General features: G+C 43.2%; 1 protein-coding gene across 2 annotated transcripts; it reads right to left on the bottom strand.

Moving 5' to 3' along the window:
* Positions 1-677: 677 nt before the first annotated feature.
* On the bottom strand, positions 678-10,629 carry pdgfaa (platelet-derived growth factor alpha polypeptide a). 2 transcript variants are annotated; one of them, XM_083550197.1, is made up of 7 exons: positions 10,101-10,629; positions 8,095-8,191; positions 5,020-5,118; positions 4,449-4,636; positions 2,019-2,139; positions 1,706-1,826; positions 678-1,214 (listed from the first exon to the last, which is right to left on the bottom strand). In XM_083550197.1, the coding sequence occupies exons 1-6, from the start codon at positions 10,185-10,187 to the stop codon at positions 1,732-1,734; spliced, it is 687 nt and encodes a 228-aa protein (XP_083406323.1). In that variant the 5' UTR covers positions 10,188-10,629; the 3' UTR covers positions 678-1,214; positions 1,706-1,731. The 2 variants fall into 2 exon arrangements, with proteins under 2 accessions (XP_083406323.1, XP_083406324.1); XM_083550198.1 differs by lacking the exon at positions 1,706-1,826 and having other exon boundaries at positions 10,101-10,627.
* Between the last annotated feature and the right edge of the window lie 1,329 nt (positions 10,630-11,958).

Raw genomic sequence — 11,958 nt, forward strand, 5'->3', positions numbered from 1 at the left:
TTTATATCTAACACTGTTTATGGTAGATGTGTTGTATTTACGGTAGGTCTGATACTCCAGACATTACAGGACCATTCATAGGGGGCAAAAGAAGCACTCTACTTGGCTATGTGAAACATCTTCAGTTTGTACTTGAGTCAGTAAAAGCATCAGTAGCCTGATGTTATCTACTAAAGCAAAGCTTGGACTAAAAGATTGGGACACTGGAATAGGGTTGAGCTCTATAGCAGGAGATCTTTAATTTCAACCCAAATTTGGAGGCAAAAAATTGTATAGGATGTGTTTATGGATGAGGTAGTGTGAAATTGTCCCTTTACTTGAACTAGGACACACAAACCTGTTCCAGCATGCCAATGCCCCTGTGCACAAAGCCATCTCCATGAATATATGCCAGCTCTATGAACATATGCTTTACATGGGTTGGAGTGGAAGATCTCCTGCTGTAGAGCTCATCCCAATTGTACACAATGAATGTGAATACTGACTGCACCTAATACCTCTTCACTTCACGTGCATCAGTACCTGACTTACAAGTTAACACATTTGTAGCTAAATGAGCACAGATCTCTTCCCAAAAAAGTGAAGGCTACAATGGGGTCTACAATGTGGGATGGGATGCTCAAAAACCATTAAGATTTTATAGTCTGTGTATTTATGAATGTATATCAAAACATCACTGCAATTATAAATAGTTTATTAAAGGCTAATAAAGGCTGTTTTTCTACTGTACATACAGCAAATGAGTCTCAATAGAAAATGGGGCTACAAAAATAAGTGTGTATAACTGAAAAACAAAAAAACAAAAAAGTGTTTGCTGGAAAAAAGAAATCTTGCTATAAAAGTGAATAATTGTGTCTGTCCGTTATATAAGGTAGATCCAAGATCCAAGCCTGGGAGCGTCCATTCTGAGCGTTCAGACTCCATGCTGAAGCCGAGAAAGAAAACAATCCATCCGTGATCCGAATTCCGCTTCCTTTATGTCTTTTTTTTTATGTCTCAGTTTTTTTCAAGTCCAAGAGACATCTAGTCCAACAATCTGAAAGCCCTGCAACTTTCTGTTTTGTTTAATCCAGGCCAGGTAGAGTGAATTGCGGTGATGGTATGCTGGGGCCCGCCTATTTTCTTGCTGCAAGATTTTGATTGGACAAACGATGGCTGGCCCTTCATCATCACCACACACTCTGTAAATTTATCCAGTTAGGTTCATCGAACATCTGTAAAAGCCAACGAAAAAAAAACACAGAGAATATAGTATTACTGTATTTTTGTAATTCTTTAACAAAGCATTTTAGTTTTTCACAGTGGGTGTGGCCACGCAAACACACATCGAAATTAAGTATTGATAAATGAAAGAGGATGTTTTCACACTTTTTTGAGACCAAGCGAATCTTTGCCTGCTCTACACATTCAATGGAAATTGACGGTCCATCCCTGGGCTCATTATTGGTAAATTTGTAAATGGTTTATCCACAAATTTTGCTAAAATTCAGCTTATAAGCCCCGCCCCCAAGTGGACTCAAGTGTGAAAAGTACCACCAACGTCAGCATCAAGTAGTCACCCATTAGTAATTAAACCACCTCAATCATCGTTTTTTTATATGTTACGAGTTACGGATGAAACCCGTCGAAATTGCAGAACGTTCCCTCCAACTGAGCACCCGATCTGGTCGATTGGAAAACACCCGCACTCGCTACCTGCTCCTACCTGCTCCCCTCAGTCCAGCGGCAAGGCTAGATTAAAGAGAGAGTGTGTGCGAGTTTTTCCGAGTTTGTCTCTGACTTTTCCTGTTTCCTTTTCCTCTTTTTAGCCCTTGCCCTAGAGTGGCCTGTGGATGGAGGGATGGTGGGGAAGACGAGGGAAGAGAAGGAAAGACAGACTGGAGTCTACTCAATAGTCAAACATAAGAAGTGTAGAAATAGCAGAGCTACAGGAAAGCAGAGACTTTAATGCTTTGTGGAACCGAACAGGTTTGAAGGGGTGAAGAAAATGGGTTGTGGGTTGAGCAAAGTTTGTATACCTGTGTGTAAGCGTGACTCTGTGTGGTGTTTGGACACGCACACACACTCCAGATGATCCTCCAGCTGCACCTGCACCTCCCGCAGCTTCGGCTTGCGACGCACATACTCGATCTTAACCACCTGAGACGGGGAGTGAGAGAAAAAGAGAGAGAGAGTTTGTAAGTATCAAAGCTGTGTGAAGAACACACACACACACACACACACACACACACACACACACACACACACACACACACACACACACACACATGCACATGCACATGCACACCCGTATTTATTTCTGGTGTTGTAGAGAGGTAAGTCCAGGTGAGAAAAAGCACATGGTATGCAGCAGAATCTACCTCAAGTGAGTTTTCTCTCTCTAACACACACACACACACACACACACACACACACACACACACACACACACACCATGTACTGAAGCACTCCTGAACTACTTGCGCCAACCCCCTGAAGGCCTGATTATACAGAACTCCATTCATGTCTCAACACACACACACACACACACACACACACACACACACACACACACACACACACACACACACACACACACACACACACACACAAACCAGAGAACAGCTCTGGAAAACACAGAAAGAGACAGACAGGCCCCCGCGGTTCAAGCGAGGTTAACGCTATTGAACGTTCCCGAGGGGAAGTTTTGGCCTGAAACCCAGTAAGTTCAGCAGCCATGAAATCCTCGCGTTCCTCCCTTTCCTCTGCCAGACATATAAAGCCTTTCCACTTGAGTTTCAAAAAAAGAAAAAGTCTCTACAGTAGTACAAGCCTGCAGAACAAGCGTCAACATGTCGGAAGCCAAGAGAAGCACTCATGTCAGGACTGTAAGCAAACTGGAGCGCTTATTGAAAGCGGCGTAATCGATTACGCTAAATGCAAACAAACCCTTTCAGGCTCTATGAAAAAAGGCTTAGCTCTAACACACCAGACAAACCCAAGGCCTGAGTGGCTGTCGACAGCCACAGTTAGTATATGGGCGTATTGTAAGAGACAATGACGCATCGATGACTAGCGGCTTGCATCGTACTACCTTTTCTTCACTTACATTATTGACAACCTTCTACCTTCGGCCCGGGTTTGATCCCAGGTCAGGAAACCAGCCATTAAGGTTGCACAATCCAGTGCACTTTTAGTGCCGGTCCCAAGCCCGGATAAATGGGGAGGGTGGCGTTAGAAAGGGCATCCAGCGTAAAAACATGTGCCAAATCAAACATGCGGATCATGAATACGGATGATCCACTGTGGCGATCCACTTAATGGGTAATCATCAAACAGCCCCAAAATCCTGACAGAATAAATATTCTTGTACCACCGTGTCATAATAAATCATCAGGGCAGTCATGCTAACTCGGTACTGAAAGGAGAACTTGCAACATGATTTAGCCCCAGCTAATTCTGCCTTCGTTATATGGCTAAACACAGAGTCCAAGCTAATTTTGTCAATGTTAAATACAGAGCTATCATAAGAGTTGCATTTCAGTGTCTGTCAAAAGAAGATTTCTGTCTAAGGTAAATCTGTATTGTACCCAATCTAAAATAAAACTATGTCTGTATCCAAACTAGTTTGTCAGTGCTAAAAGGAGAATTAGCAACAGGACTCTATCCAAACTAATTCTGTGAAAAAGAGAACTAGCAACATTGTTTGACCCCAGCTAATTCTGTTTAGGTTGAAAGCCGAACCTAGCATAAAAGCTGTTGGAAGGAGAATTAGCGCCAGGACTGTGTCCATGCTAACCCTGTCAAGGTGAAAAATGGGACATTATATATCCCAAGCTAATTCTGCTGCTGTCAAATAAAGGAATGTGGCATCTAAGCTAATGCTGGTTGTGCTACACAGAACTAGCATGAGTAGCGTATTTCGGTCTCAACTATTTGAAAAAGAACTAGCAGTAAAGCTGTGGTTTCTATGGCCCACGTCAAGGCTTTATTAGCTGCCCAATATAACAGTTGCCTGCGATAGGGGGATGGAGAGAAGAGAAAGTAAGTGTACAGTGTAAGAAGATGATATCCATCTCTTGCTTTTGTCCTCCGCTCGTGTAATTGCGTGTCAGGTTCTACCTTTATCGGCGGCCTCGCCTTCGCCAGAAAACCGGCTCTGGGATACAACCCAGAGCCGTGGGTGTATGCGCAAGGGTTCTTTATGGGCCGGTAAACCGAGCACCCGCGCAGCCGGTTGCGTATGAAAGGCGTATGGGGAGAACGAGAGCAAAGGAAAGATGAGAGGAGGGAATCATAAAAGGAGGGAAGGAGGGAGGAAACCGTAAAGTACGCTGTTATCTGTTTTCTATAAGTATATAGTGGGCGTGTGCACACAGGAGAGCGCTCACCTTTGTACCGCCAGTATAGTTTGCTCTGTGTCTGTGTACAAGGTAGTTAGGTAATTGTGTGTGTGTTTTTCTCTTTACCTTGACATTCCGGTGTTGTTTTTTGGAAGCATGACAGCGCATAGTGCTGGTGTTGCAGCAGCCCGAGCACCGTGCCACCTCAACGCACGGTGGCCAGACGAGAAAGTTGGCCGCCGTAGGGTCCACTTGAGAGCGCGGGATCTCGTACACCTCTGTCCGAGTCTTGCACGCGGCCGGGACTGCATCCTCTACACACACATACACAAACTAACTTACTCCATGTACTTCGCTACAATATATTTGAATTAAAAAAGTTAATCTGAAGGAGCATGAGGGGCAAGAAATTCCACCCGTTCACTAATACCGTAATATCCTCAAGAGAGACGCGTACGCATGGCACACGCTTGCATCGCTTCACAAACATCCAGCTGAATCAACACATCGCATTAATCTAACAGAGATTCGGTGCTTATCTAAGGAGGTTATTCGGTTCAGAGTCTGACAGGCTGCAGCATGAACGCTGACATGTACGGAATCTTCACCTACTAGGCTCGGTGTGTGTGTGTGTGTGTGTTTGCATGTGCGTGTGTGTGTTTGCATGTGAGTGTGTGTGTGTATGTGCGTGTCTTACCAATGCTTCTCTTGTGTCTCAGCCGTGTGTGTACTCTCTTGCTGTTGTGGTCGAGAAGTTCTTTGCCGTAGCGTCGTTTCGTCTGAACCATCTCATTCTCTGCGCCAATCAGAACAAACAGAACACAATAGATGTCCAATTAACACCTTGTCTTTTTTCTTTATGAAGCGTAATACTTTGTAAACATTTTTCAGTCGATTCTGTTTAGTCACTAATTAGAGCACCTTTCTGCACCCTTTATCAGGTACATCGCTTGTTAGGACAGCCACGCCCATATCATGTAGATTTTGGCTTCAGGACACGATCAGACAGCGCACTTAAATCAGATACGAGTTTATGTTTCTGTAACCCGAGGACATGCGATTAGTGCGCTTTTGACGAGCTTCAAATCTTCTAGTTTTTTTTTTTTTTTTATTGTCGACCAAAAACCACATGAATAAGCTCTCAGTCATAAAAGATCATATTACGCATGTCTAGACTTGACAACAATTAGATATGTATCAGACACACGAAGAACAGGCCTGGGCAACAGCTGGCACGCGGTTACGTGGGCCTATAGAACATGGGCTTGTTTTCATTTCATAGCTACGGATCAATTCGTATTCGAAATTCTTTTACCGTTACCGTGACGTCGATCGTTACGCCGAGTTTGTGTTAAGTGTCACATTTTCAGCAGCGCCTAACCTCACGTTATCGAGGCTTCTGCGTTTCAGATTCAGAGGGCCAAAGTCACAGCTATAAAGGTGTAAACCTTTAAACGGTTTATAAGTTTAATTCCCCTTAATATGCTCCTGAGTGTTTGCTGAGGTTTACTTTATCACTTTATCAGCTTTTTTTTAGAGAGATTGGTCTGTATGTCACTGTTCTGTCACTATAGAAACTGTAATGCATTCAATCAACTTCAGAATCCAGAGTCTTTGTACTTCGGATGATTAGCACTTCAATAATAATGAAATGTTTGTATTATAAATCATCGTGTTAAATCTTACTGAAGAGATTATGTAGCTGCCTGGTGCTTACAGACATCAACTGAGTATAAAATTTCCACAAGAAATCACCAAAAGAAGTGTCTGCTCTTCCTGGGGACAGACTAAAATATGGTTGTTGAAAAACTATTTCCAGAGATGAGCAGATGCCGTGGATGGAGCTCAATGGAATTCCATTACCACCACGGTGGTGACTTTGAGTGACTGGCTCCAAATGGGGTTCAACATCAGCCTCTGTGTAAAGGGATTCTTCACTGGAAACTTTATCCGCCTTACTTTATGCGTGTAAAACGAGCCCAGAAGAGCGAGTCCGGTAAATAAGCACGATCACACGCCTAACCAGAGCAGATCCACTTCGGAGTTGAGGGGATGGGGGTTTCGAGGTTCGACGCCCCTGTTGTCACCGTCATCCCAACCCCCCAGCATGGTAAAAGGGAGGGTAGCTTTGATTCAGTACTCTAGCACACTAGCTGAGCCTTTCACACACTCGTTAGCAGACTCCAGAAACCCACTGCCCGCGGGAATCTCACAGACGCACACACCCGCTAGGAATCCGACATGAATAATACATTACAGTGCTGGCATTCAGCCCTGTTAAGCTCATAAAGGCCGCATGACAACGCCATAATGGAGAGAGTCTCTTGACCTCCCTCAAGCTGCAACACCGCTACGCATGCAGTCGTTTGCATTTCAATTACACGTCCAGAGGCGAAATCTGAGAGGTGACGCTGTGCACTTTTCTTTATCAGATGCTCGTGAAGATCTCGACTGCTTCTGGTTAGCATTATCCAAACGTCCTTAATCGGTACAGGACAGTTTTCAGGGAATAGAAGGTTTTGAGTGGAACTTTTTCATCAAGAGTGCAAGCAAAGTGTCGCAGGTTGAACCTAGTCCACTCTTCACTCTTGAAGAAGACGCCACTGCAGCTCTTAGGAACGTTAATTGAGATCATTCAGGCATATCACTGTTAACATGTCTGTAGTCGCTGACAATGGAAAGTTCCTGACTCATTCTCAAGCAAACAATACTCTACCTTCTTTTGGGGCCATCCTGCTGTGAGTGATAATTAAGTAAAACCCAGCTATTTAGGCGCCGTAATTTTGGTGTGCGCCATCATTATCCTGCTCCAAACCATTTGCTTTACTTGAGGGTACTTGCTGGATAGCCGAATCAGAGCAACCGTCCTGGTAACACAAGCAACCCCAAAATTACAAAAACACTACCTCCCTGCTGGCAGGTTTAATTTCTTGTTTTACCATCAACACAAACCTGATAGGACTTCAGTTCTCAAAGCTGTAGCTAAGTTCAAAGAATTCTTGCCTCATCAACCGTCGCCAAAGGTCAGACTGCTTCTTTGCAACTCTAAATCACCTCTTTGTTTCGTCCTGTCATCACGCTTTCTTTCTCAGCCACTAACTAATCTAGGACGACAACAGAGGAGCAGCCAAAACGGTGACATCCGTCAAACACGTTCACACGCAGGCAGTACTTGCGGCGCCTTGAGAGGCAACACAGAAGTCCCTGTCACCGGGCAACAGTCCACAAGGCGCTTGGCATCAACACAACTGGACGGTTCTGTGAAGTTTTTTCAACATGTGGTTAGATGAGAAAAGACAGGTCCTTCTTGGAGACTTGCATTTTGGGTACTGGTACACTTGTTAATACGTTCAAGGATTTGCACTTGAACAGAGTTTCAAGAAAAGAATAGACGACGAACAGGTTGCACACGCAAGAATCTATACATAGAAAGACTGGTGATTCAGGTGACAGATAATGCAAAGAAACCAAAAAAAAGAAAATAGAGGGGAAAAAAATCAGTAAGGACAAAAGCACATCATAACAAAAGAAGAGCTTTGTGTATGCTTCGAAGGTGTGTATTTGTGTGATATGCTGACCATTTAAGACACGCTAGCAATTGATATACAGAACCCTATGCACCTCCTAGATAGAAAACAAGTGCCCACAATGGCATGCAGCCAGCAGTTCCCATAACTCATGTGTGATGTCATCTCCTAGATTCCAGTATGTGCTCTGCCCCTCAGCATGTACTGATTCGGATCAAACTTTGCAGATTGCCTAGAAAACCTACCGGCCGATTGTAACTCCAGAAGCTGCTGGAGGTCACTCATGGTGCGGATCTCGCTGTTGGACAGTCTCTCGATGAGCTCTCGAGGAATCAACGCCTCCTTGAAAAGCAAACACTGTTAAATTAGCATGGATGATCACTGACAGACGTGGCCCTTAACATAAAGTGCAGTGTATTTATAAATGTAATAGTGTGAAGGCTAAAAATGGGAGTCTTGGCAATTCAGTTATCACACAGCTGGCTAAAATGTCTTCGATTGCAGTACTTGAGTACCATTATGGGGCGTATCTATAGTCATCTTTGGATTATTTATACATTTTGAAAACCTTTCGTTTGTTACCTTTAAAGGGGGCTCTTAGACACCACCACCACATTTTTGCACTTTGCGAAGGTAATAAACTGCCTATTTTCAGCCTGAGTGAACGGCAAGTGGAAAAACCCCAAAGTGCTGACCTGACTGTTACTTTTCATGCTTAACCAAAACATGGGTAATTGTTTGGGTGTTTCTGGACAGAAAAAAACGACGACTCATCGGTGCCTACCTATGCTGCATGGAAACTTGCCTGACATTAGTCATGCCTTGTAATGAAAGGGGTATACAAACCTTTCACTTAAGGATAAGTAGATGTTACTGTTAGCCTCCTGAAATACTGTCTACACATGCATCATAGGTTATTAGCACTAAGAAAGCTTACGGACACCGTTAGCTTAACGACCTGGGGGTATGTAATATGTTATTAGCACTAGCTACGTAGTATTAGCCTATAGAAGTATGGTCTACACCTATTTAGTAGTTTACTGATGCTAGTACTACTAGACTACAAATCGATTGTGTACACACATATATGGAATTAGCACTAAACAAGTACCATTAGAATTATAATAGTGGTACAATCTGGCACTAAGTAAAGTTAGCAATACTAGGTAAGTAGACTAATACCCTATGGTATATACACAATTGTTTAGGTACTGTATAAGTATTGTTAGTCTTTGTTATTACTAGGTTATTGGTACTTGATAGGTATTCAATACCAAAACTATACGCCAAATGCATATAGTAGAATGGAAATTAGTATGAGAGGAGTACATCAAGTCAGTACAAGTCAGTACACCTACTACAAGCCTTCCAAACAATTGATTACATGCATATGGTAAATGATCAGAAATAGATAAATACGTTCATACTTAAATAATAGTTAATAGTATTAGAGAAGCCTTTAAAGCTATGGCTTACATGCATACAATAAATGATCGGTATTAGAGAAGTACTGTTATGGTTAATTACAGTTATTAGTACTAGAGAAGTACTTTTATAGTTAAGTATGGTTATAAGCACTAGAGAAGTACTTTAAGCCTTCAGAACTATAGGTTAAATGCACATAGTAGATATTTAGTACTAGAGAATACTCTCACAGTTAATTACAGTTATTAGTTCTAGATACCTAATCCAAGCCTTCCAAACAATTGATTACATGCATATGGTAAATTATCAGTTATAGATAAATACTTTCATACTTTAATAATAGTTATAAGTATTAGGGAAGGCCTTCAAAACTATAGCTTACATGCATATAGTCAATTATCGGTACTTTCACAGTTATCTTTATTAGCACTAGAGAAGTACTTTAAGCCTTCTAAACTAATGCATATTTTCTGCATGTGTTTGTGTTTACTTTAAGTAATATATAAATACTTGTACATGCATCTGGTGATTTATTTGTACTTGATAAGCCTTAATAATTATTTAGACCCTATGTAGTCATATAGTCGGTTATGAACACTTAGTGAACAGGTTCTAGGTTAAACACAGATATGGTTCTACATAAAACGAGGAACCCTTTTATGAGTGTCTATGCGTCTAAGATACCTAATCGGCACACAAACAAACAAACACACACGCGCGCGCGCGCGAGCTCGCGCATTAGAGCCACGGGTACACGAGTTGTTCCGTGCGTCGGAACGAAGTGAGGCGCGCAGGTGGAGCGCGCGGTGCGGAAGCGCGTTCTCACCCCGGTTGCGGCGGCGGTTGCGGCGGCGTGCGGCACGGAGAAGCAGCAGCAGCAGCACGCGAGGAGGCAGCAGAGCGCGGCTCTCATCTCCGCTCTCGCGCGCTTTCACTGCTTCCCATGGAGGATCGGACCGCACACACGGTCGCTGGCGAACACACGAGATCCCCGGAACGCGACACAATCGATTCTCATCGCGTTCCGAGCGATCCGGAGTGAAGAAATCTATCTGCAGGCTCCCAATTTTTTTTTATCTTCGCTGCATGGCGCGCGCCGTCAGAGTGATTGAAAGTAATGTATTAAAATAAAAATAAAAGGAGTGTTCAAGAATCCTTCTGGTAACGAAGAGCGATCTTTCCTCTTTGCTGTAAATCCAGAATAAATTGGGAATTTGGTCAGAGGTGCGAGCGCGCGTCTGCTGATTGTTATTCAGACGGAGGGGGGTTTTCCCGTGCCGTGCCGCGCAGCGCGCGCTCACTGAGCTCCGTCTGGTCCTGAATGAACTCTGAACGCTTCGTGGCTCCAAATAAAAAAACCGTGACGAAAGCGCGCTCCCGTTCTTAACGCGTGCGCGCCCCCGCAGCCTCTCACTCAGCATACCTGTAACGTTCACGAGCTTGAGACCTCCCCCTGAATTATAGTTTCTAGCATCGAATGAAAGAAAATTCATCTACATCATGGCTGAACTTTTAGTGTTCCAGGCTTGAAGAGAAAATATCCAATTTGAAGGAATGACATTACAAGCGCAAATAATAAAAGCCCCAAATTGATACCATCTGCCTATAGATTCTTTATGTTGTTAGTTCTATGTTGCGGAGGTGAAGTACATGATTTATGGCCTTCATTTGAGCTTGAACTGTTAGTTTAGAAATTGGTCTTTCAATATCTCACCTTTCATCCTGAGAGAAAATTGTATATGATGTGTATATATACATATACATACATGCACAAATGATGTCCTCTTGATGGTACCACCCAAGCCTTAAGGACATTTCTGAGAAAATTTGCTACACCAGGAGGCAAATTTAATAGGAACGTTTGTGTACATATAACATCATCCAGATATCGCAGTTGAGGCCAAAATGTTTCAAGCTGACTGGTTTAAATGGGGGTACGTTATGTCGAATAGCCACTCTTTACAATCGTGTTGTGCACAAAAGGCATCTCAAAATGAACAGCACACTAAGTGATGTTTTGAGTATTGACCCATTAAAAAAAAAAACAGTCAGTCCAGATGACCCATTACTGTCACTAACAGTGTCTCCGTAGGGACAAGAGAGTGTTAATAGCTGAGATCTGAGTTGGTGTTTACATCATAACTAGGCCCCAGAAGACTAATGACTAACTGGGGAATGAAGAGGGAGTGGGTGTCAGAGTACATCTCTTTCACCATCTATCCATCTGTCTATCCATCCATCCACCCTCCCTCCCTCCCTTTCTCCATTTTGGATGAGTGAGCCTTTAATCAGTGCCCTTCGGTCCAGACAGGAAGCTCCAGAGACACTTAGCCATTGGAGAGAGGTGATGTGAGGAGAGGAAAAAAAGTGAGCTTAGACAATAGTAGAAGGAAAATGGGGATGAAGGAGAAAGGCCATCAAGAGGTGAAGGCAATGTCCCGTAACTGAAACAACAGTAGATAAGGCAGGGCAGGTACACACATACACACACACACACACACACACACACACACACACACACACACACACACACACACACACACACACACACACACACACACACACACACACACACACTTTATCCACTTTTTCTGAAGCTTTTAAGATGCCACCATGTTCCTTCTCTGAAGTGCACACTACCTGACTCACATTACACAACATTCTTTCGTGTTAGATGCTGTTTT

Source organism: Silurus aristotelis (assembly GCF_946808225.1).
Source record: "Silurus aristotelis genome assembly, chromosome: 9".
Classification (NCBI taxonomy): domain Eukaryota; kingdom Metazoa; phylum Chordata; class Actinopteri; order Siluriformes; family Siluridae; genus Silurus; species Silurus aristotelis.

Bases quoted from the DNA above. Each gene is read 5' to 3' on its own strand.
- pdgfaa (XM_083550197.1), bottom strand. From the start codon at position 10,187: ATGAGAGCCGCGCTCTGCTGCCTCCTCGCGTGCTGCTGCTGCTGCTTC. The intron at 2,140-4,448 runs GTAAAGAGAAAA...TCCCCGTCTCAG, and splicing joins AACAACACCGGAATGTCAAG to GTGGTTAAGATCGAGTATGT. The intron at 1,827-2,018 runs GTATACAAACTT...CTCCATCCACAG, and splicing joins AGAGTCACGCTTACACACAG to GCCACTCTAGGGCAAGGGCT.